We start from the raw sequence: 26,381 nt of genomic DNA on the forward strand, positions 1-26,381 counted from the left end.
GGGGCTTAAAGACTTGCAGTCTTCTATCCTGATTTTCCCACATAATTTCGGAGATGTGTCCCCATCTATGTATAGGGAGGGGAGATAGTCAGTGGGCATGGTATGAACCGCCAATGGAGTTTTCTCTTTCTTGGGGTAGCTGCACCTGGGGACAGTATGAGTGATTTTTTTCTGAGTAGGCAGTTTCCTGCCTTTCCAGTAGGTTTCTATAGCCACCTGCTCCTCAGACAGGCACCTGTTCTGGGATGCCACTGCTCCGTGTGTGTGTGTGTGTTGCTCAGTCACTGACAGGGGCTCAGATCTGTGCTGAGACTGTTGCTAGTCAAGTGCTACCAGACTTTGTGGATAAATTCAAATGATGCTTGGAAGTGAGCTGCTCCTCGCATTGGTCTGGGCCATAATGTAAGCACGTCTCTCCAAGATCCTTCAGAGCAGCAGTTTCTGAGGCCTATCAACACACACGTCTTTATCCACACAACGTCCTGCTCATTCTCTGCACTTGCAACAACATTTAGAACCATCAACTGCAATGATTTAGGATAAGCAGCACTCATTCCTAAAGACTTCCATATATTTTCCTGGCCAAGACAGAAGAGAAATGGGTGTTGAATGTATTGGCTATAGAGCAGAGAGACTACAGAAGCTACTGCCAGTGGAAACCGGCTGGTCCAGCCTGTGGTACATCTTGGCTGGATCAACTTTACATTTGATGGTCAGGGTTTGAAACTATGTTCTCTACTGGCTTGTTCTGGACTTTACCTAAAGAAACAGCTTTCAATGCCATAATTTTCTCGTTCAGGAGGTAACAAATATATTAGCTGTCAGAGGTTCTCTCTTGACCTTCTAGGTTTGTGAAGCTGTACCTGGACTACACAGAATTCCCCCAAAAAACAAATGATTCATCTTTTTGTTGTTGTTGTTGGGGTTTTTTTGGGGGTTTTGTTTTGTTTTGTTTTTATCTGTGTATTTCTAATAAATGGAAGGACTTAGGCAGACATGCCAAGTCTCTAAAATCCAGTTCCTCATTTTGCTAAAATCTCAGAACCAGAATTGTGTGGAACTTGTTGTTAGAGATCTTTTCTGGTTGCGCTCCTTGTGTTCAGGTAGCCAACACACAGCCATGACTTGCTGAGTGACTTCTGCAGGGTACAGGTGCTAGAGGGCAACATGCTCCAGTGAACCAGGAGAGATGGGGCAGCTCAGAGGAAAAAGCAGCAGGAAAGGAGCAAATACAAAGGCTGCTGAGGAAGCAACAACATTCTAGGAAGATTTTTCAAATCAAACAAGTGCTGAAGGATTAGGACAGGACAGAAAGGAAGAATGGGGAAGCAGAACAAGAGACACACGCCTGGGTAGTAAAAGAAGGAAGACAAAACAGTAATTAAATCGGTCACCTTGTTGATTCATTGCTTCGAAACAGCCCGTGTGAAATATCATAACTCAATAGTTGACTGGAATCCTAAAAAATATTTTACAAATTAAACTGCTCTGATTTGTAAAGTTCACACAATTTTCTGTTACATGAAATTTTCTTTTCTATTTTGTAGTGCCTATTATTTAGGAAGAGGCTGCCAACCACCCATGAAAATCAAAGCAAAACACTTAGTAATAGCAGACAGGATGAGACAAGTTAACAACATTACTATAAAAAGTAACACAGTCACTGGTGTACAATACTGGGAGTCTCTACCTGTTACTAAAATATACAATTCTGTATAGTCACAATTCTGTATAGTCTCCAAGTAAACCACGAAAACAGACACTGCAATAAAGGAAAACTTATCAGAAAGCACTACTTGTAACACACACACACAAAAGGAAAATTCTATATATTATGCAAAGTAGGAGGACAAGTTAGCGATGACGTAACTCATCAACTGCAAGAGCAGCCACACACCCTGGTTTCCATCGCCTTTTCAGTCCTGGTTACAACACCTGTGCACACATGCTTTGGATGTTTACACCTACAGACTTTCAAATTGCTTGTAAGGAATGAATTGAATGGCAAAATTTTCACCATTCTTCTTAGCTTAGGATTTTGACCTAAATGAGGAAGTAGCCTTTGGAAATGAAGACCATTCCTTGGTGAATGTTCAGAGGCCAGAGGAAAGACAGAGCTGGGAAGTGTCACTGTTCCGTGGCAGAGGAGTTTTCCTAGGGCGGGTGGATGGGACCAGAGTGTGCTCACAGGTTCCTGGTTAATGTGATCCCAGGGAACTGCCAGCTGCCTGGAATTGCTGGCAACAGCTCAGGCCCTTCAGGGCAGGGAAGAATAAATACCTTTGGCCTTTAATTATAGCTTGTTCTTACTCCCCAGTTAAGAAGAAATAGAAGCTGCTGATAACACAGTCTGCACAAGGTCTGAGATCTAGGCCTGGGATGGGAACTGATTTTTGCAAACACAAATAAATGTGCTTGTTGTCCTTTTGGGGAGAGAGAGGCACTGGAAACAAATCATGGCTGTGCCAGAGAAAACATTCTGTGAAGAGTAAATATTGCTGTGCCCTTGTTTGTGCCTCCCCATCCCAAGCCCACGGAAGAGGGTCTGTTTCCTTGCCAAGTGCCAGCCTTATCAACCTTGGCAGACGTGCACCAAGGCCACATGGGCCACTGTCAGGCAAACAAGATTCTTGCTGTACAGGTTATCTGCTTGAGTCCTAATAGCAGCTGGTAGCAAATCCTGTCTAGAAATCAGAGGTTCTGAATTTCTTCACAGCTACAGCCAGGCAAATGAATTGGCATTGATAACAGAGTTGTTCCATGGCAAAAGAATGTTTGTGGAGTGGTCAAGGTTTTAAACTTTTCCCATTTCGAAATCCAAGATTATCCTGTGTCTTAACTGAACTGTCAGTGTTGGCTCCTATTCTACTAACTAGATCACCAGAACTGGTGAATAAATACTCAGTAATTAACATGGTACCAAGGTAAACATCGTACCGAGTAAGACAGAATCCTGAAAACAAAATAATCCCAGGAAACCTCCAAAAATTTAATAACAATTTGATATTATTTGTAAACTTGAGAAAATTGACTATTTATCACTACATGGTAAAATGTTTATGTAAGGTAAGTGTAGGGAAGCTTTTTTTCCCTGGTTTGTTTCTGGTCTAAAATCACATTACTCCATTTCTTCAAAGTAGATTAGACTCAAAACCAGATGGGATGTGTTCATGAAAGGATGCTAATAAGATTAACTTCACCTTTTACATTTTGGATAATTTTTTTTTGTTTTCAAGCTGGAGTTTGTAGAACTGTTTAAGTATTGAAACATACAAAAATGTGTTAGCCATTAATTTTTTTTCCTGTAGGTCCATCATTTACTGCTTTCTTCAGACAGCTTCTGGTGTGATCTGAACTTTGATGTGAGGCTGAGCTTAAGGTTATCCTACAAAGAGCATTCTGATTCAATGGCTCTGAAAGCTGAAAGCAAAACTTAAGTGCAATTTAAATAAAATCCAAATGTTTTGGTAGCCAAACTTTGATTTTTAATACTGGAATTTCAAGTAATTTTGCACATAAAGCTTATTCTGGAGTGAAAATGGGAGAAAGAGGAAAAAAGGTTGGACAGACTGTCAAGGAAAATTTTGAATTTTCTGCAAATTGTATTTAGACATGGCATCATTTCTGAGAGAAAAAAATAGTAGAGGAGGCTACTTTTCAGAAATACTCTATCAGTGGTATTGAACTGGTTTAGAGAGGTTTTTGAGAAGTATTTGCACTCCTATCAGATAGACACAGCTTTGCTGCCCCCATCACCAGGCCTGAATGAACCCAAGGGGGTCGAGTGGCAGAGGACAAGTGTACTTAGGAGTGTCTGCAGGGTGCAGGGCTACTATGGGACTCCCAGCTCCCTCCTATCCATTCTACTTGATCTTAACAGAAGAGGTTTGTGTGTTGGATATGTCTGTCATCTAGAGGACAAGGTGGGAGAGGCCTGGTTGAAAGATGGAAAACCCAATGAGTCATTTTTCCCATGCAAACTATAATTTTTGAAATTTTTTTAAGGCACTCTGGAGACCAGAACGTGTTTCCTTAAAAATCCTTTAGCCTTCTGTGAAAACTGCTCCAGAGACTTGGTATTAGTGGTATGGGAAAGGAGAGACAGAATGGAAAGCTCTTTCAAAGGAAATGCTGGGGCAGGTATTGCTCTAGTCCCAGAAATGCTCTACATCTGACATGGAAGGCCTTGAGGAACAAAATATTGTGTCAGTCAGGTTTGGTCTTAAATTGACTGTGTCAGATATCTCTACCAGTAGAGGCTACCTGAAAGGAACCCAGCTGCATCACTGTGAAGTGATACTGAAAGTATAGTTTCTATTTACATAATTTATACTAATAAAATTAATTTTAATATTTAAATTGTCAGTCTTATTTATAATGATCTAAGGCCATCAGAAAGAGAATCCTTCTCTGATGCAATTGCATATTTCAGATCAGTAGTACCAGGTAGATTTGTTTTGCATGAGTTTTATTCTCTGTTGTTTTATTCGCTGTTCTGTTTTTATAAACCACAACTTGTACTGGCAGGACTTCCCTTTAATATTAATTATTAAGCTTGCTTTTAGTTCTCATCTGTGACTTGTGCTTACTCTTGACAGCATAAAGCATCACTGAGCTAAGCCAAGAAGTGTCAGCATACACCAGCACTTTGTTGGCTCCTGCCAGTGCAAGAAGTTGATTAGTTTAGCTACAGAAGCAGAATGGGGAGGGAAACAAGCCTGGAGTTAATGCAGAGCCAGCACCACCATATTAATGACATACTGACCCAGGGTGCCATTTTCTCTTTGTTTAAGCTAAATATATAATGTACCTCGTGGTACAATTCAAATGAGAGACCTTTTCATTAAGAACAATGAATGCAGATGTGTGGTAATGGTGGTGGTGTTTTCAAGTCCTCTTATTCCTACTATGTCTCCAGTCAACTGTGATTTGCAGAATACAGTTGATAATGACACAAACACTCTTTACCTTTCAAATTCTGCTGCACAACTAAAGCAGACATGTGGGGTGCCTAAAACTGCTGTGTCAGAGCACAACAACACCTTGGGTGCAGTTAGTACAGGTTAATACTTGAAGGCAGTAAGGAGTCAGATATTTAGCTTAAAGAAGACACAAAACTGTATCATAAATGTTTTAGGAGACACCAGGGTATCAGTATCTACCACAACTGTTTATCAAGGTACAGAAGAAAAGCAGATAGGACTACAGTCTGGAAGTCTTCATTATCTTTATTATCTTTATTATTTAAAACAGGATATTCTATTGCTACAGCATAGTTCTGCCAAGGTATACATGAGGTACCAGACGCTGAACACAAAGATCTCATCTTTCTTGCCTAACACCACAGGAGGAAGTCCCTCACTTTCAAATGTGCTTTTAGGTTATTTTCTGCCCACGTTTACATGCACAATCACCTACTGATTGAATTTCATACATTGGTGGGATACAATATTGTTATGGAGGGCACAATTTACCTCCAAATGTCAGTGTTAAGCCTGCTTCCTAAGGTTACCTGCTTGAGATAACTTGCAAGTATATTTGCATATAACTTTGTGGCCAGTAATGAATTGCTTTTCTTGAAATATTGCTTATTGCTTTCCTATGAAATTATAAATAATGCTAAACATTGGGCAACATTACCATCCCTGCCTGTGAGGTGGGGCTGGATTCTGGCTTTGGTTTTTTGTCTAAATTTCCCAATAAGGAAAGAAGCCTTGAGCTGGTGTGATGTCAGGAGGGTCAGCCGCCTTCCAGCTGTGCTCCCTTTCTTCCCAGTGCTGAGACAGAATCTTCCCCTCTATGTGCATGTTCCTTGTCTGTGGGTCACCCCATGGCCAGGAAGTGCAGGCTAGCTTGGAGCCATGGTCCATATAGAAGTGCAAATGCAGAGCAGGTTCTGTTTTCCTCTTGGCTTTTTTGCACAACCAAAAGAGTTAGCTCAATAGAGTTGGGAGACTATTAGTGTGTAGACTTTGGAGTTAAACTACTGAGCATCTTATCACCATGGACTGTGTTACTCTCTGATCTGCTTTGTAGCCTTTTTCTGAATTTCCTATTTACTGTTAATTCTGGGGTGGAGATGTCCTTTATCTCATATGTACAGTGAGGCCTGAATCTTCACTGGGGCCTTTCAATATTTAAAATGTCTGTCGATGACACAGGTCCTCCAGTGTGAAATACTTTGGAACCATTAGCATATATTCAGCAGCCCCAGGCTATTCCTTCTCTCATCAGAGTCAGAGTAGGGACTGGGACATAGGCTAATTGTTGTATGTGAAATGTTACTGCAAAAAGGACATAGACAAATGTTTCTCCCCCAGAATAGCTGCTGACATTGTCAGTGCAGCAGACCACTTACTTTGAGAATATGTTGTAAGCAGATAACATTTATCTATCAAAATAACTGCCCAACACTCCCTATAAGTTAGCTTGCAAGAGGCAATCTCAATGGTGCTTCTCACTGAGATATAAGCAAAAAGACTATCAGGTGTTTGTACTTACTGGATCTGCAACTTGCTGCTTCCTAAATGAAAAGAAGAGAACTGACACTAGGTCTGGGTCTGGGTCTCACCTTAAGATGTCAAGCCAGCAAAGAATCTTGTACAAAACTTTAAATTTCTGTAGACTCAGTTTAGCTAAACTCCTATAATCAGTGCTAGTATTTGAGCCCAATTGCATGTTGGCCCAAACTGGTGAGGCCTTATTGACATCCGTAGAATGGCATTTCTTTACAAAGATAATTTGGCCTGCTGGTCTAAAGGCTGGCACTGTATGAAAACATGGGTAGAGCACATTCTTGCTTTGATGCAGACTGACACACAATGTTTAACCATTTTAATAAGTTACCTCTGTCGACTGACAACAGAATTTTTTTACACAGGAATTTACAGACAGCAAAGTCCCAAAGAGCTAATGTTTTACAGTACAAAAATATAACCTTATAACACAGAACTGATAGGAAAAGCACATGCAATGTGATTGGATAAGAAAATAATGCTTGTGTCTTATTGTATATAACTAAGAGTCAATGCAATAAGAATACTGATATTAAAATCTTAGCTGCAGCAATTTGGTCTGGAATTGGACTGGATCTGCTTTATAGGTGACTTCATTTTTTGAGGTATTGGTACCAGGGGCACAGGAACTGAAATATAAAATCCTGTGCACTAGTGGAAATAATCTGTAACCTGCTCATGGACATTCAATTTTACCAGCATAAGTCAATGGGTCCAAAATGGGTAAAAGGTAGGGTACAAAAAGAAAAATGGATATGAATTGTTTATCCTGTACTACTGACTTACTCATCAGGTGGATCTCTAAATTCCTAAGGAATTAAAACACAGGTGATGAAACTTTAAAAAAATATGCCAATAACCATGCCTTAAAAAAGAAACATCTTGTAGTTTTCCTTATGTTTGTGTTGGATAGTTAACTGAAAGCTCTTAGGCAAATGATCTGATAATTATACCAATTTTCTTCTATGGCCACTTATTCTCCTACAAAAATGCAGCTCTACCACAAAGCTATCTACCATCGGATCAAAAAGATCTCCTTAACCGACCTGGGTCACAGTTTGAAATGTAGTGAGCAAAGAGAGTGTTTGGAACTTTCATAATTGTATGTCCACATCTTTTCTCCCACCAGAAGTGCCATTTAATCCAGTACAGCCTACTGTAAGGACATTTCAGACATATGAGTTTCTCATTCACAACCTGCTTCTTCTAAGATATTTCCTAAACAGGAATGTGTCAATCTGTCTTTAACGTCCTTGTTGTGTTTCTCATCCTTTTCCTCATATTCAACATAACAGAATGAATTTCAGGGCTTTGATCTTTAGGAGCTATTTCTGGTCTTTAAAAAAATATTTCTGCTAAGGAAGTTTAAAAAAAATCAACAAAAGGAAAACAAAAGCTAAGAAAACAGGAGGAATCCCCATAGCATCATTTACTTCATTCACTAGGAATGGGCAGAGAATGACAATCAACCCTGTTGATATGAAAAGTCCTTCATCTGTCTTTGCAGGATCAGTTCCCCATTTTCAGCTAGCTCTGTTTTAAAATTTGCAGTCTGGAAGTAAGTTCAAAAGTAACAGTAGAGGGCAAATCTCAATACATGCACAACATGGTCTTAATTTATTAATAAAAATTAATGAAGAGAAAACTTGGTACACAGTTTATTGCCTGTAATGTATTTCTTAAGGAATGTGCATTCTTTCCTTGCATAAGTATAGACTTGAGGATGTGCAGAAACCTGGTTTCACATTGCTAAAACAATTCTAAACAAAGTATAGATTTAACTTGTTGAATGGCACCTTTCATACAAACCCAACAGTCCAAGCTCAATTGAGATTGCAGAGTGTTAACTTTCTGAACTTTTTCTCAAACAAACCATCAGTGAACCATCTACTTTCCCATTTTCCCTAAATGCCATCACTGGGACAAGAAAGTTTTCCTCTTTACAGTAGTAAATGATAACATTTTCTTCTTGTCTGACTCATGTGCCCTAGGACAGTGCTATTATTGAATTTTGTCATGCTCTACCACATTATTCTGACTTTTTTTCCTGGTTTGAGTAAACAATGTAGCTCTTTTAATTTAACAACTTATCTAGAAATTCAGATTTTAGAAGCTTGAGACTGTTTCTTTTCTTTGTGTGTCAAGATATTCAATGGTGCTGAATAGGGCATAATTTCATGACAAGAATAGTAAAAGGCATTATTAGTAAGCGTTTAAGTATGTAAAACTTACAATCTTTTCAATAAAACTCTAAGATGATTTTTTTTTAATCCCTGAATACAGAAGAATCATTTTGTGATAGACACTTTCTTCTTATTGTAAGTCTTCTTGTCAACAAAGATCATTCAAATTAATTCATAATACTTAATTGAAGTTCTGGGAGACACATCAAATGCTTGATAGGATTACACGTGTTTTACTCCTGTAACAACAGAGTAGAACTATGAGGAACAAATACCAAATCTTAATTAACCTTCTGATTCAGAAAGTCATAACGTAGTCTGTCCCATTAAACCAGTAAGAAGTCCTGTGGATCTGAGTCACTGATTTTTCCTTGCACTTGTCTTGGACCAAGATTTATTGCTGTTGCCTATGGTACCAGTGGACAGGGCTGAGCTAGCAGCCTGAAATAGAGAACTCTTGCCCAAGTTCTGTCTCACTTTCCCCTTGGCAGCTGGAGGTAGAAGGGACATGAGTAAGGGGAGCTTAATTTCTATTTTCTGTCCAAAGTAGTGATATAACTGAAGCTAAACTGAAGTACAAAGTAGTTAACTGATACACGGTTTACTTACTTCTCACTCTTCAGACTGAAACAGCAAAAAAAGAGTAAATTTGAAATTCAAAGCATTCCACGAACCAAAAAACCCACATAAGTGAGTTTACTTAAGAAAAAGCACTGTAATGCATATGATTTTAAGCAATAATTTCAGAAAGAAGAAAAGATAAATTCAGAGTATTTGGAGATTTCTGAAAAACAGGCTCTTCTGAGGGTAGCTGAGTGAGGGAGAAGCTTGCAGGAAGCTGAGCCTCTGCCGAGGAGCAGTCCCAGGAGCTGAGCAGTGACTCAGCCCCGCACCTCAGTAAACACCGGCGTGTCACTGGCATTTTTATCACGTCAGCGTCACTCGTGTGCTGTGCTCACCACATGGACGCGGAATTGCAAGACTTGGCCTGGCAGGGAGGAAACCTGTCCCCAGCTCCTGCTGCAGGGTTGCGTCAGAGGCGCACGGTAAACACACAGCCGCCCGCACAGCACGGGGCTGTGTGCTGATCCCGCCCTGCAAGGCTGCCACGGACTGCTGGAAAGGCAAGACGCTGACACTGTGTTTGTGCTCCCCAGGCTTGTGCAACACTGGAGTGCCTAAGAAGAGACTGTGGTAACGTGGGAGGATTTAAATCTAAAAAGCTTTTCACGACTGCATTTTATTTATGGGAAAAAAAATCCATAATAAAATCTTAACAATATACTTAAATAGCCACATTCTATAAAACTAAGTCTTAATTGATATAGCAAGAAAACTTCTGTAATATATAGCCTCATTGCTTTAAAAATCCATAATAAACGTTTAGTAACTTTTTCTTTAGAAGTGTAATATTCATCCAAAAAAAGAAATGCATGGAATTACTCATCTTTTGGATTTGGAGGAGTGGGTATTTTCAACTATGTTATTGTGTGGGTGGCAAAGAAAAGTGTTAAAGCAAAAGAATAAATAATCCATAAATAACTTAACAGTTTTATTTCACTGGGCACAGCCCTGATCTTCAGCATAAACTACTCCCTTAAATTTATGGAGGTGTTCAGGGTCTGCTTATATCAGCCTCTGATCTATTTACTACAAAGGAGTGGTATTTTTGGAAATATCAACTTGGCATGTACACCGAAGTAGGTGGATAGCTGACAAAAACATCAGCTATCCTGGCTTCTAGTTGCTGTATCAATTTAAAAAATATGAAGGAATCTGAGTCTTCTTGTTTTGTTTGAATTGTAGGTGTATTTCAGCTTGATTATTGGTCAGTTTTGTATTTTCTGTAACAAAAGCCCAATAATCCCAGTCTGAAGCTTTCAATCCTTATCATCACACAGTGACATTAAAAGTGCCCACGACATTCCTTCTGCTATCAGCTAAAACCATATAGAAAACACCAGCCTGAATATAATATAAAAGCAGTAATAAATGTTATTCTTCTTGGAGCTATACATTCCAAACACTTAGGGTTTTTTTCCCATTGTGAGAAGATTTTGAGGAATCCTAGCCAAAAGTGACTTCTTTTTAAAGAGAAGGAAATCCTTTTGAGAACACCTGCAATGGCTTCTTGTCGAGAAGCTGTCTCAAGTGGGGTGTCCTTTACAACATGTCTCAGAAACTCTGTGTCTGCAACCCAGTCCCTGATCCTTGCTACCCTCGTGGCATATTTTACTGTTGTTCATGTGTCCCTGACACTATTCTAATAATTGTGCTGACATTTTCTCTTTTAAAGCCAGGTTTTAATTTTCAGGTAAATACTCAGCATAAATGACGGTAATTGCTCAATATAACACTCTACAAAGATCAATCCATGTTGACCCTTTGTGGCCTAATTTCCAAAGGCATTGTCAGTCACTTACATGTGTGGTCTGCTCAAGTGTAGTCATAAATATATGGCATTATTTAAGACTTAATATAGTAACATGCTTCAGCAACTCACAGTTCCTTAAGTGCTAAAACATTTCTGACTCCAGCATTACTATCTCCTTATTTTGTAAAGGAGGAACACAGTGATTAAGAATAGAGACACATAGTGATTAAGGGATTAGGCCAAGGTCATACATGCAGTGCATGCCAGCTGAGTTAGCATTTGGGTAATTTTCTAGCTGAATGAAAGATATGTTCCTTGAACAACCATGGGGAACAGGAGTTGTTTTTGCAAGTTTCACCCAGTGCTCAGTGTGGTTTTCCTCCAAGCAGCTACAACAGTCAAGATCCATTACTTGTCACTTCAATATATGCCATCGCTTGCCTTCCCCATCCGGCTGCACTACTCCACATAAACTTCTCCTTCCTCAGAAGGCTTAGGCCCAGCACTAGTGGAACAATAGACACATGCTGGAAATTTTTCTGAACAAACCTTCACTTATGTGAAAATTCAAATGAATGTAATTCTGTACAAATGAGATTCTGACGACTTTCTTATCTACTAAGTGCACTGTTACTTGCTAGTGATTTCCTCCTTAGTAAGTATTAAAGAGCAGTCATTTTTGAAGAGGCAGTTCTAGTCTGGATCAATGCTGTACACAGAGGGAGTGTGAAACAGTAACTTCAGGTGTATCACTTGCTGTGCTGTATTTCAATGGAGTACTCCCTGACAAAGAGAGTGTTGAAAATAATTTAAATGTCCATCAGCCCAGGAAGTGAAAACAAGTATTAATCAGTCAATGAACAATAATATATTGTAAGAAGTATATAATCAATGAAGCAGAAATTATTTAGTCAGCATTATTTTTCAATTTGTTCTGGTGAGAAGAAATCGCATAATGAGGAACAAAAATCACTAGCAATCTCTTAAGTATTTTAAGTGTATCAGAATGAAAAAAGATCCTGATGCCTGATTGAAGCTGTAATGTGTTACTTCAATGAGTAAAAACCCCATTGGATGTATGAAATTGGGCAATCCATGCAACAAGACATAGAAGTATTCATGTTTCTCCTTTTAGAAATAACTATGTAACTGAAGGATATTTCCTATATTTAAGTTTTGTACTCCTGCTTAATAGTACTTTAAATCCATGATTCATATTCTTTTCAAGTACAATATTTAAAATTTTGATTTTGTTCCTAAATTGACCTGTACTTTTATATCCTCATATTGTCCACAAATAAACATGTATCTGTATAGACACCTGAACCAGAAACTACATTCTGTATGAAAAGAGTGAAAAGTTTGTTTGATTTCAAGGTTTTTGGTCTTCAGAAGAAAATAACATTTCTTTATCTGAAACTTTTCTTCGTGAAACAAGCAAAGACAACTGTTCTAGCATCATGCAACAGGAGCAAGGTCACTTAGCAGATGGAGGTCTCATAAGCCTGACCTAATTCTGCTGCTTCTGCATTGGTGAAAAGTTAAAGAAGACCAAGTTTCTATATTAAAAAGCTGTACACTCAGTGCTCCTCCTGCCTTGCGTCCTTAACTTTAAGCATATCAGTCTTCCTGACGTCTGAAGGACAGGCACAGGCAAAGGATACACATGTAAATCTTGGCTGGGCTGGAACGAGTTGCAGTTAACAGAGATGAAATATGGTGAGAGAGAAAGGCTAAGATGCCTTAGAAATCAGAAACACACAATAGAACCACTGTTCTTGTGTTCCGAATAAAGATAACACTTTCCCGAGGTGTTATTACAACACTGACCAATAAAAATGTCGGCATTCAGCAGGTTTTAACCAAGCATGACTGCTATTGCCTTTTTGTTCAGTGTGTAGTTTTACCTCCTAATTACAGGAAATGTCAATGATGTAGGTAGGAGTGACACTCAAATGTACAATAATCTCATTTACTGTACTTATAGGCTTAAATTCCTTTGTGAAACGTGTCATACTACGGGGAATGAAATAATTTTGAAAATCCTTAATTTTAAATTACTAGCAGTTTGTGTTTAGTCGTCTGCAAGGTGATCGCAGAGCAGTTTGCAGCACTTGGCAGTGACCCCTCTCCTGCAAAAGGTGTCTGAAGCTGCACGGCCTGGCTGCAGTACTTCAAACTCACTGCTCGGCAAGAGTGACCCAAACCCTCGGCTCTGTGAGAACCGGCCCTGCGGCGCTTCAATCCGCTCACCAGATCCTTTTAACGGAGGTGCTGGATCAAGGTGTTTTCAACAGTGGCCCCTGAAAAGTGTAAGCCCCACCGTAAATGTAAAGAATATTATATTGAAGTAAATAACCAGAATATGGCAAGAAATAAAATGAGCCGTAAAGCATAGAGAAATAAATCCCCGCGCGGCCACGCGGGGAAAGGCCCCCGGAGCCGGGGAAGGCCCTGGAGCGGGGAAAAGGCCCTCGGAGCCGGGGAAGGCCCTCGGAGCCAGGGAAAGGCCCTCGGAGCCGGGGAAGGCCCTCGGAGCCGGGGAAGGCCCTCGGAGCCGAGGAAAGGGCCCCGGAGCTGTGGAGGGCCCTGAGCCGGGGCTCCCCGGGCCCGGCCCGCAGTTCCACAGCGGCGGCTCGGCTCTCGGCGCTCGGCTCTCGGCGCTCGGCTCTCGGCGCTCGGCTCTCGGCGCTCGGCTCTCGGCGCTCGGCTCTCGGCGCTCGGCTCTCGGCGCTCGGCTCTCGGCGCTCGGCTCTCGGCGCGGGGCGGGCCCGCGGCGGGGGCTCCTTCCCGGGCGGCTCCCGCAGCGCCCCCAGCGGCCGGCCGCCCGCCCGCCCGCCTCGGCTCAGCTCCGCCCCGGCCCGGCCCGGCCCCGGCCCCGCCCGCGCACCCGCACCGGGCGGAGCGCCATGGACGCCGCTGGCCGCCGCCTGCCGCGGGGCTCGGGCCGCCGCCGCCGCGCCGCCGGCCCGCTCTCGGCGTGGCGCTGAGGAGGCTCCGGGAGGAGGCTGCGGGAGGCCGAGGTGAGCGGCGGGGGCGGCGCGGGGCCTCTCCGGGCCGCGCTGGGGGACGGCGCCGTTCCCAGCGGCCAGGCCGGGTCACCCTGCGCGGCCTGCAGCTCGCCGGGAACTCGAGCGCCGCTGCCCGGGCCTGCCGGGCCGGGAGGGAGCGGGCCGGAGCTGCGGGCGGGGGGAGGCGGCGGGCGCCGGAAAGTCCGTGCGGGGGGCCGGGGCCGGAGCGGGGCGGCGCCGCCGGGAGCCCCTCACACCGCCCGGAGCCCCTCAGGCCGCCCGGAGCCCGTGCGGGGGCGGCGGGCAGGGGGAGGCGGTGCCTCCCGCTCCGGGCGGCGCCGTGTGGGGAAGGGGCCCGGAGCGGCCCGGTGTGTGCGAGCAGGCCCGGGCGGCGCGGAGGAGCCGTGCTGAGGCCTGGCCCCGCTCCGGGCCGCTCTCCCGAGCCCCGGAGCGCTCCCTGCCCTGTGCCGGCTCCCGAGCGGCCCCTCCGCCCGGCGGGAACAGCAGGTGCCTGGGCAGAGCTCACCCCGCGTTCGCTGCCTCTTAAAGCTCTTGTTTCTATCACCCATCGCCCCGCTCCCGGAAATAACTATTCGGTCCTCTTTAGGAGAGGTAGAATACTTATAATACGATCCCGCTTTTACTGTCTGAAAGTAGTTCTGTGTAGGATTAGAGCAGGAAATGCAGTCTGTAAACATCTTGGAGAATCATAGGCATTGTTTAAAACGTAGAAAAAACATTTACTAATTGAAATTACTTTTCAGGGTAAGATAATATCGAATATATAACTGGCGAGCACTAGTTGAGTAATCTGTAATATTACAGTCCTAAAATATATAAAAATCCCATCTGTTGTACTTCTGTCACATCTTTGAGTTTGAAGCTCTTGTGAAAGAGCTGATTCAGTGTGTGTTTCTTCGTATAATACTCATTTCTGATTCCCTTTTGTAGACGTGCCCTTGATGGAGTTATTTTTTAACTATTAACTCATTAGCAGCAAGTAAACAAGTAGGCAGACTTTGTCCAGATCAAGCTTTTTCCTCCCACATCACCTCCTCCCTGTTTGTGGGGACACTGTCCAACATTTCATATTTACCTAGGAGTTTAATAAACTAATTCTTCTTCTCTAAGCTATATTTTAAAAGAGTATTATTTTTCCTGTATGTCTAACTTGGAAAGACTAGTTTGTAACCCATAGTTTTTATATGAAAATTGTCATGTTTGCTGTGTTTTTAGACAAGGGAGGTGAGTTTGACTGTTTGTTAAACACAAAGTAAAAAGCAAACTCAACTGTCAAAAATATCTTAACATTTTAAAGAGATGTTTTTGGTCTTCAGCTTGCATGTACAACTATGGCATTGGGCCAGCAAATAATGTTGTTTTCCTTATATGTATGTGAATTATTTAAATTTTTCACTGGATTTTTTGGAAAGCTTCAAAGTAAATATTTTTTTCCAAAAAGTCCCCAAATAACCCAGCAAACCCCTAACTCTTGAAAATGGGAGTGATTCTTAAGGTTTTTTTTTTTATCCTTTGACACAAAAAGTGTATTTTCCTTATGTTTGAATGCTGTTTTAAAAAATGAGGGATTCATAAAAGGTTTCCAGAGATTCTACAAGTCTGTAATTGTACATCTCAGCTTTTTATTTTATGGGTTTCTATTTAAAATGTGAAATTCATTATCTTTCTATATTTGAATATTTTGACGAGGAAGTGTAATCCATCTCTCGTAAAGCTGAACACTATAATAAAGTGATATTGAAGGAGGAGGATGGGCAGGACATCACTTTCTTTCTCTTAGCTTTAGGAATACACAAAAGGATTAAGTACAATTTTTCTAGCTTTAATTTTGAGTCATCCTCGAAACAGAACAAGCTCACTACTATTTACTTGCTTATAAAGCAAGAATAAAATGCATTTGCTGATAAAATATGTGAAAATTTCCTTAATTTCAGCCCACACATATGCTATACATTTTAGAGAGGATGAGATATAGAAAGTTCAACGACAAGATTATGATGGTGATTACTTTTTTTACTTTTTCTTGCCAGGTGAAAACTGCAGAAGTGTGAGGCTGACTGAAGAGAGAAATTAATTGTGCTGACGTTAGTCTGGCTTCAAAAATTAAAGGATACTTTTGGTACTTTTTAATTGAAGTGGAGGCGGCTTTTTTTTTTTTTTTTTTTTTTTTTTTATAAAAAACCATGGCAGATGTGGATCCAGACACGTTGCTGGAGTGGCTGCAGATGGGGCAGGGGGATGAGAGGGATATGCAGCTGATAGCACTGGAACAGCTCTGCATGCTGCTCCTCATGTCAGACAACGTGGATCGCTGCTTTGAAACGTGAGTACTCCTGCCTTGCCTTTGTGCTGGGGTGTTTTCCCCTTCCTGCAGCCAAATGCAATAGTTAACATTCCTAGAAACTTGCAGCCTCAAAAATGGTTTTACAGACTGAACTTCAGTTTGGATCACTGAAATCAAGTGTTTCTGTTAAATGTGAAGTACCCTTGTCTGACTAAAAATATAGTTTTGTTTGGGTGATATGCAGTGTCTGTTGTGACACAGGACTACAACTCTTGATACATTTCTTTAAATTAAATGGTGGGAATATGTGTGTGTGAGGGGATTGGTTTGTTTTTTTTGTTTGCTTTGGTTTTGGGGGTTTTTTTGTGTGTGGTTCTTTCTTTGTTAGAGAAAAACTTCTTTTTAATGATCATAATTTTTAATGATTATGATGATCGCCTAGAAATATTTAAGCATCCATACTCTCACAGTACTTTTATCAAGGGATATAGTAGCTTTTTTTGAGTTCTGTACATCCAAGCAAAAATCACAAACAATAACCACTGTTCACACAAATGTTTTGCCCCTTCTTTGGAACGTGTTGCTGTTCATGCCACCTTCCTTCTCAACTGCATTTGTAGGAATCATATGGCACAGTCCCTGCACTCAATCCTGTTTATATTTCTCACAGCACAAAATGCTGCTATAATCACTTCTGTTACTTAAATGTTGCTGTGCTTGTTACACTAATTCCTGTGAGAGCCTAACACTAGCCTGGCAGAGGTAGCAAAAGTGTAAGCAATCACAACTTTTACTTTTTTAGTTGGTTTCTTTAGTTCTGATTTTCATGCTCTTGCGTCTCTTCCTTTCCAGGCTTTTTTCATTGCTCTCACTTTCTTTTAATATAAAAAAATGGCTAGTGTTTTTCAGATATATCTTCTTTTTAGGGGTATGGGTTCAGAAGCATCTGAGGAGGTAGCTGTCTGTTACACTGTTTAGTTTTGTAGCTCTGAAGGAAACAGTTTTCAGGCTCACCTCTTAGAAACTGTTCTCATGACTGCATTTATTACAGGAAATGTAAAATTCAGGCATCTCTAAAATTTGGATTTGTAGTAACTGCAGAGCATTGAGCACAAATTTGTACAGTGCTTTAGAATGTGAAGCTGCCTGTTCTTTGCCTTGGTGAGCTTACAGGTACAATTTTGACTTGAAGACCCCTACTGTAGTGAGATCCATTAGACTTCCCTCTCTATCCTCATACCACTAATACTGGGGGAGCCTCAGAATTCACCATTGTAGAAAAAAAGTTGGTAGTTAAAAATGAGTTTTTCTGATGAATTTGGGTGGACTGCCTGCTTCAGGGTATTCTGTTCTATACTGGTGTAGAATTAGGCATAAACATTTTTAAGGTTATCTGCTGGGTATTTGGGAGTCATGAATGAAATGTCAACTTTAAAAAATACAAACCAGTTGTGGGTTTTATGTGTCTTATTTAGAACAGGCTTTTATTTCAATACAAATGAATTAAATAGTCCAAGTGCTTTTTTTTCTTAAACTGTATATAATAAATGCTCTGCTATTGCACTGTTGTGGTTTTAAATTATTTATATCTGAAAGAAGAAATATTTAAAATGCTATTTGGCATTTTAATTTTCCTTTTGAGTCTTGACATATTTTGATTGTAAGAATCAGATGATATCTTGAAAAGTATTTTTAAAATCTTTCCAAATAGCCAAAATTGTCATGTGCTGAGAGGGTATAACTAAAATAATAATAGTTAATGTTTTATAGTTCCCTTTCAGCTTGTTTTTTAAAGGAATTGCTGTTTGCTGAAATAGGAGAATTACTTATGACAGAAGGGCTGCTAAACCCTCGTTTTTCAGGAACTAATTTTGAAAATATTTTCAGTGTATGCCCAATCTAGAATATGGATGTATTTTTTTCTGTTGGTAAGAAAACCAGCCCGTAGACTTTACAAATTTTTTTTTTCTTCTACTAAGTAAGAACAGCATTTCCAAGTTTTTGGATGCTGTGCACATGTTATTTGAAGATCTTGAAATTGTTTGTTCCTATTAGTTATATGTTGGCAAAACGTTAAAGAAAGTTCTTCATCTGTGAAACTCAACAACTTTGAGATAGACTTTTGAAACAGTTTCTTGAAAAATGAAATGGGATGTTTTTCACAGCTTAGTTGGAGTAACTTTAAATATTAAGTATAGTCCACTTCTACATAAGAAATTATTTGCTTTCTTGATGTAAACTAAGAAAAAGCCTGACATTTTAGTGAAGTACATCTGGTGATTAAAAGCTGCATATGGTGAGGACTGGCAAAGCTGTGAAATAAGACCACATTAAAAATACTGACATGAATGCATGAATGCTATGCACCATCTCTAAATCCACAGCAGTTTCCATACTGCTTTCTTAAGAAGTTAAGGGCAATACACAATCTATTTAGCAAAGAAAGCACAAAGTTGAACATTAAAAAAAAAAAAAAAAGTATTGAAATGTTGGATTCAGAATCTTGCACTTCATTTTTGCAGTGAAGTAACTGGGTTACTTTGCAGATGTGTTCTGAAGGAAATAATATAGCTAATGATAAAAGTAATAATTTGCTTTTGTACAGGACTAATGGATATTGAAACTAGTGTTTGAGGTCAGCTTCAAACTGGAAGCAGGCACACGTACAGGGTGGTGTATTTCATAATGTTCTTGCAGAGTTCCAGCAGCATCACAGCAGATTTTGGGGTATACAGCTGGTAACAGATAGTGCTGCCAAATAATCAATGTTCCTTTACTTATTCCCAGGTTTACATATTACATCCAATTAAATTATTTTGGGGGTTACTCATATGTTAACATTACAAAAATCAGTGGCATATTCATCCTCTGGTGACAATGAGTCACAGACACTGCTAGTCACTTGGCATGAAGGATGGCTAACATTTCACCAGCAGCAAAAGCCACTAGCTTGAACTACAGAAACTTAATGAATGCAGAGAAATGATTTTGTTAAGTAGTTGAGTTGGAGTAAAACAGCAAAACTTGTGATTATAAGTATTAGTCCCAAATTGTAGTTAAGCTGTGTGCTATTAAATCCACTTGAACAGGAGTTCAAAGAATGCATTTAATATAAACTTAATTGAAATTATGGGCTTTTTTTTTGTCTTCTAAACTACCTTTAACAGTTTAAATGTATGTAGAGGTTCTTTGTTGCAATCTCACCTTATTAATGCAGCCTTTTTCCACATAGGTGTTTCAATTTATTCTTTTTTCACCTTGTGTGATGGTTTCACTTTTTTTGGTGAACTCTTCTGGTCGAGCTTTCTCTTGCTGTCTATCAGAGTAAAAGTACTTAGCAATTAATTACAATGAAAATTTGTAGATTAAGGCACTAGTATAACAAAGTAAGACCTATTTAAAACCTTTTTTACATAGCAGATTAAATAGGCCTTATTAATGCTCAGAAGGAGAAAACATCTTCCTCTTTGGCTGTTCTGTAAGTTACTTCTGTATATTTGGCATTAACAGATTTGGTAAGCAAAAAAATTATCAGGAGTAATCAGCTCATTTGACAAATAAAAACAAATTGTACAAAGGGTCATATGTTAGGGTTCTAATGGGTGAGATAAAAATCCTGTCAGTTTTTTTATTTTTGGATCAAATATGTTTAGTTTAATTCACACTAACCCTTTTTCTTTCCAAAGTATCTGTTCACTAGGGAAAAGGTATATATCTTTATCTTGTATTTGCTAACAAGTATAAGAAGAAATTCTTGCGAACCAAAGACTGCCAATGTGAGCTAGTGAGACTGTAAGAGTTATGTGAAACAGTTTGGCTTTACCTCCACCTGCTTAAAACTACATTCTCCTGTCTTTATCAGGATTGTAAACTCCAGTAAATCAAAGTTAGGTATATAGAGGAAAACAATTTTTCCTTTAGAGATAGGTATAGGAATCAAAAGTGCAGGTTTTCAGGAATACATTTACAATCTGGGCTATCTTTAAAAGCATGTTGGGTAATTCAGACAGTAAAGTTCCTTTTAACAGGTCTGACAAGTGTGGAAAAACTAACAGGCTGAGAGAGCAGCTCTGTTGGTATCAAGGGTTTCACATTTTGTGTCCTATAGATTTGCTTGTTCTGTTATTTTAAGGAAAAAATGAAGTCAGATCATTGCTAGACTTTTGTGCTGGAGTGCAACAGTGAGTAAATTAGAAAAAGTATTGCTGTCAACAATAGACTACAGTTTTCAGTATTTTAAACCATGCAAAGCATATGTTCTTAGTGAATTATTGGTTTGCCCCAATGCAGATGTCTCTGCCAAATGAAATTCTGTAATTGTTATAGTGACAAGTCTGATGTGATTCCTACTAAACGTTTTTCTTTTAATGGAGGCAGATGATATGGCAGCAGTGAAATACCAGTACTGGAGTAATTACTCTGTGGCCTCCAGTATAGAGGGATCTTCAGCATCCTATAGAGGGATTTTCTGAGATGGAAGTAGGGGTGTGCTCTGTATTTTTCAGGGAGCAATCTTGTTACAACATAATGTTTTTATTACTCCTGGTTACTCCTGATATTTAGGGCTTTTTTTGTTGTTGTTTTTGGTTTTTTTCTCTTTCTCATTTATAAGAAATTTAAAATACTAATGTCTTTTTGGTTGCTCCTTGTAAAATGGCAGTTGTGGCCTCATTGTCACTGGTATTGTGGAGATTAACTAACCTTGTCTAGTTATTTTGAGAATATCAAAGGTCAGAAGGGAAGATTAAGTCTAAATTGACATCCTCTCTTCTGTCCTGGTCCTTATATTTGATATGGTTATTACTGGATTGAGAGTCTTGTTTGATACAAGCCTAATGCTTCTGAGAGGGCATCCTACCTAATTTTACCCTCTCTTTGCTATTAAATCTGCTGCCTAAGTTGCCTTTGTTGTTGAAATTTACTTGCTCTTTCTGATAAGAAATGGCCAGTGTGATGAATTCTGTAGACAGCAGTCAGTTCACCTTTTCCTATTTCGATTAAAAGCCAGTGGTGTTCTCATTGTGAATACACTTGCACAAAAAGATTTCACCAGCTCTGGATCTTCCTCCCCTTATCTAGTTTTTCAGTTTACAAGTTCTTCAGAAATACTTTCCAGTGTTGCCTTCATCCACGCTGTTTATAGTAGTGCCTTTGACTTACTGTTAACAGTTAAACGTGCCAAGTTGAGTTAGTTATTTCCAAAACTTTGTACAGTAAGTGTGGTTTTATTTAGCTGCCTTCAGAGTTGCTTTCAAGGATATGAGTGCTTGCTGCTTAGGTATGGCTTGATGTATTACCTACACTCAGATCTGTGACTTGGCATTTGTGTATGTTAAGACACATTTTGTTTAAATGAGCCCATGCCTCTGGGTATTCCAGACAACTCATCACAGTGTCACTATTTACTAGTCTAGTCTGGCATTGAATTTTTTTTTTCTGTGGTATCATCAAGTATCCTTTGTTTTGTTCAGAATTTTTTGTGTGAGATAGAACTGAAATGATTCTTGCAAGTACTGTGCAAAAGATGGGTGCAGGATGTTAAAGCTTCAGATTAATGACCTTTTGAAAGTGTCAGCTCCTAACAGATTGGATGAGACCAGAAAAAGATGTTACAGGAATTTCAAATTGCAGGCTTCCTTTCTTTCATGACTGCTGGTCAAGTGATTTTTAATATTGGCCTCTTAAGAAGAGAGATAGATAGCAGAGATGTTAAGTAGATTGCTAATAGGGAAGTGGAAGTTTTACTTTTGTAAGTCAGAGGGTTTTTTTTAGCACCTGGGAATCCAGTAGAAGCCAGTGGGGAGATGTGCATATTTAGGCACACGTTAAAAAATCATAGTTTTTGTTTAAATTGCTTATTTCCTTTTGAATTGTTGACAGATATATATGTACTCAAAGCATTATCTGTTTGCACAATTGAGGTTGCTGCTAGTGGAAATCATTGGCAGAAAGACCTGTAGTTTCACATTCTTTAATTTATTCAGCTATTTTGGACTAAGTGTCTGTAAAATATTTGCAAATTGCTGGAGATTGGAGAGCAAACATGTGGAATTATTACCCTGAGGTATGGCATAACTTTTATAAGATGCTGAAAAATGCATAAGGCAGCCTAACATATCCTTTATAAATTCAGGAATAAAGCAAATGATGATTTATTTAGAAATACAGAAATTACCTATCCTGTGGAAGCTGTTTCCTCATATGGATTTTTCTTATTTTTCATTTTACACAACTGATATTTATTGAATGTGTCTTCATTTAGTTGAATACTAAATGTCTAATACTAATTGTCTTCCTGCCTAATAATGAACTCTCAGAAGAGGGTTCAGCTCTGTAATTTATTTAGCTAACACATAGAAAGTCTTTTTACATGTCAAATTAAAATTCTTTTAATTTCTAATAAAGTGGGGTTTCTACTGGAATGAATACAGGATGGAATTTTTAATTCTCCAGCTTAATTTTATTGGCCTGGGCAGTGATTGCAATTAAGAGTAGAGATTCAGAGTTCTGCAAATTTTAATGTTCTGTAATTCTGGTAAAAGTTCCTAAATGGCCAGTTAATTTTTAGTTGCTTTTTCCTTGAACCTTTAATATACAGTACAGTGTGTCTGTAGTCTTATACATGAGTGATGTTTTCTGGACTTCATTTGTGTAGTAACAGTGTTACATGAGAACAGTGCAAAATGTGTTTTGGTGATGAATCCAGAAGAATACACACAAGCAGTGAGGCGTGTGTGTTCTCTTGTGGATGGTCCTGATTACTCTGCTGCTGGTTTTGGTTCAGATGTGGAAACAAAACAGTCTTCCAGCAAAAGAAACAATTAGGGAAAAAAAAGAACGACAGAAAGGAAAAACAATCATTAGTGAAAAATGAGTTGAAACTGCTTTTGCTTTAAGAAAAGTCAGGTGTGCAGGATGTTCTTAAAAGTCTCAAAGTTGTGTGACATATTGTTGCAAATGTTTATCTGGTATATTTTTCCTCAAAAACTGTTACTGAGAGTTAACTTCAGTATTTTAGTTTTATCTATTAAGTAGTGTATACGTATCTAATTCCTTATTTTCCCACTTTTGAGCGGTCTCAGCAGATGGTTTGCATTAAAGATCCAGCTATTGCTGGCAGGCAGCTGAGCTTGGTTTTGTGCCACAAGTCACATGTCTGGGAGCAGGCAGCCTCTGCATCCAGCGGTTCCTTTGGAATTGAGTAACACACCCTAATGCTACCAGCAGTTGTTAACTGTTTTGAGGATGACCTGACCTGGTCTTTTTTCCTCCTTTAAGTTGTTTTTTTTAAGCACGGCAGTAGTGTAGTCTTCACTGTCGTTTCTGTTCTAACTAAGGATTTTAAGTGGATTAAAATATTAAATGTAATTACAGAAATGAGTTTACAGTGCCTATTTTTACTTCCTTGGTATCTTTTTACATTGGCAAGCTGTAAAATCAGCTGAGTCACTTCATTAGAGTTGAAGGGATTAGCGCTGGCAGGAGCTTACTGCTGTAGCTATTTAAAAATTTTGTTTCCCTATGGATATTTCTGTTCCTAAAGAGGTGTGTGTGTAAAGGCTCAGAAGTGTGTCAGCATATGGACTTATGCTGATTATAGTGCTGTAAATTCTGTAGTAATATAGTTATACTGACAAGTTTTCTTAGGCTTTCTTGACATCTGTGATATTTAGAAAATATTCTTAGATTATTTTTTTTGCAGAGAAAGAATGCATGTTAAAGAATTTACGTATTTATTGCTCTTACAACTTAAGTTGCTCTTTACAACTTAATAACTCATTTTAACACGGAAAGTATGAATATATTTATTTAAATATAAATTACACAGAATCAATACTTTTCATGTGGTTTACTTCTTGATGTCAGTACAGGAAACAGGATAGTCTAGTGCCCTAATCTTAATAGATATAGATGGGAAATATAGATCAGGAATATTCCCTATTTTGGACAAACCTGTCTTTCAGCGAGATCTTTGAAACACGGTGGGTGGAAAACATGGAAGATAGTAGCTAACAGCAGCTCTTCTTCTGGAAGTACAGGAATGAAGTTGGGCGGACATTGAGAGCTGCAAGACTTGGAGTAATTAGCAAGAGCTCTAGTGTGGGTTGTAGAGTAACCTCATTAACTTGAAGTCGGTCTTTCACTAAGGAGTAACACACAGTGACCTCATTAATTCACTAAGCAGTCCCTAATCACTCTTCTAAAGTACACATTTTAAGTACTTTAGGAAGTGCCCAATGTGATATTAATACAGCTCCCTAGAAATAAAAATCTAAAGGTTTTCCTTTCATTTTCATGTTTATTTGAAGAAGGGCCTAAATAGAAACCTGAACTTCAGAGGTACCTATTTGGCATTATTTTCTGATTTGAATAAACACAATTAAAGAATAGCTTTTTCTGTATTACAGAAAACTCACCACTATCTTTTTGCTTGTTTCACTGCAAATAGGTCATTGTGAACAGTGATTCCTCTCCTACAACTTTGGGATTTTTTCTGTCATAGTTTCTTTTTTTTCCTGAGATGTATTACTTTAGTCAATATATGGTCTGGATAAAAGCAACATGTCAGCCTGGTTTTGACACTGGGATGATTTAGAAATTATGCACTTAGTTTTTTTTCTTTGGTGGGTGTTGATGCTTGCAGTAACTGCAGGTTTATGGGTGTATTTTTTTCTTGGAAATCAAAGGCCTCATCTGTCAGTAGGTGGAAGTGCACTAAAAGCTGATCATTGCTTGCCATCCTGTCACATCAGTTGATTCAGTGCTGTAGCTCTGACCTCAGTTTCCCATCTGTCCCAGGAAGTTTTCACAGTCTTTTTTTTCCCATGTAGACTGTTTTCTCGAGTTAAGTCCAGTGTTCAGCCTTTGTCTGTGTTATGGACACTCCTGGAATGCTGTTTTACTACCTGTTAAAATACATTTTAGTTCTGAGCATAGCCATAGTTGGAACAGCAATAAGGTCTTTATTACTAAAGGGCCCTAATAAAGCAGTTTTAGGTCCTTTTGATCCATTTTGGCCTGCCTAAGAAAGCCAGTAAGGATTTACCTTGGAATTATGGTGTAATAGTGATGCATACATAACATGATTAGTCTGCTTCAGTCTTTGGTTCCTGCTGGTGTTGACTCTATTTGCTTAACTCAGTGCCTCATTAAAATGAAGGATTGGTCCTGAGGTGCTGTGCTTGGGCTGTTTGCTAGAGTTGCTTCTTGGTAAGCACTGTATTTTTCTTCCCTCTGCTGCTTTTGCTTATACCTTAGTGCCTTTATTTGGGATTGGATTGAGAGAAGACTCAAGGGCTACTCTGGAAACCCATTTTCACAATTTTGAGCCATTAAGACCCTCCACTGAATAAGGGCAACACTTTGGTCAAATGCCTGCACAGAGAAATCCCCAGTAGAGCTGTCTGAACAGAAGGGAGATTTTTGTGTACTTTGGGCATTTGCTTTATGGCTCTGATGGTGTTGCATCCCATCTGTCCTTGTGGGGCCAGTGTTCTCACCTACCCCTTTCTTTCTCTGGAACTCCTCACACAGGCACATTCTTCTCCCTGTGACAATGCAGAGCTGATGCTCATCGTTTCAACCACAGGAGACCCATGGCATTGCTTAGTGCAGATTTGGGGATTAAAGGGTGATCACTGTAAAGCTGACCTGTGTTCTTTTGTTTGTATGCAGTTATTGGCAGAAAAGTTAGCTACAGCGTAAAGACTGAAGTCCTTCAAAAATGACAGCTAGGCAATTTTATGCTGCAATTTTTTAGCTACCTGTTTGAGAAGATCACGGCTGGAGCACCAGGGATGTGTTCATATATCCTTCTTGCCTGCTATCACAGCTGAACCATTGATCTAGACTGTGTGGGAATGGCAGAACTGGTACTTCTGGTCTCTTGTTTTCAGGAACTTTACACACTGATAAGGCCTGAGGGAGCTTCAACAAGCCAAAAGAATCTGAATTTATCTGTATGGTCTGTGTGTGCTTGTGAGTGTAATATGT

The 26,381-nt window shown here is 39.6% G+C and overlaps 1 protein-coding gene across 8 annotated transcripts in view; it reads left to right on the plus strand.

Annotated features, from left to right (window-relative positions):
* Positions 1 to 16,068: 16,068 nt before the first annotated feature.
* Positions 16,069 to 26,381, plus strand: part of HECTD1 (HECT domain E3 ubiquitin protein ligase 1) — a 55,256-nt gene continuing 44,943 nt past the window's right edge. For 6 of the 8 annotated variants that reach the window (XM_083862828.1, XM_083862835.1, XM_083862832.1 and 3 more), the window contains exon 1: positions 16,070 to 16,427. In XM_083862828.1, the coding sequence (XP_083718954.1) occupies positions 16,288 to 16,427 (140 nt within the window). In that variant the 5' untranslated portion in view covers positions 16,070 to 16,287. Of the gene's footprint in view, positions 16,428 to 26,381 lie in introns of all 8 variants that reach the window. The other 2 variants (XM_083862834.1, XM_083862833.1) reach the window with 2 other exon arrangements.

This window comes from Zosterops lateralis, assembly GCF_965231275.1.
Source record: "Zosterops lateralis genome assembly, chromosome: 6".
NCBI classification, from domain to species: Eukaryota; Metazoa; Chordata; class Aves; order Passeriformes; family Zosteropidae; genus Zosterops; species Zosterops lateralis.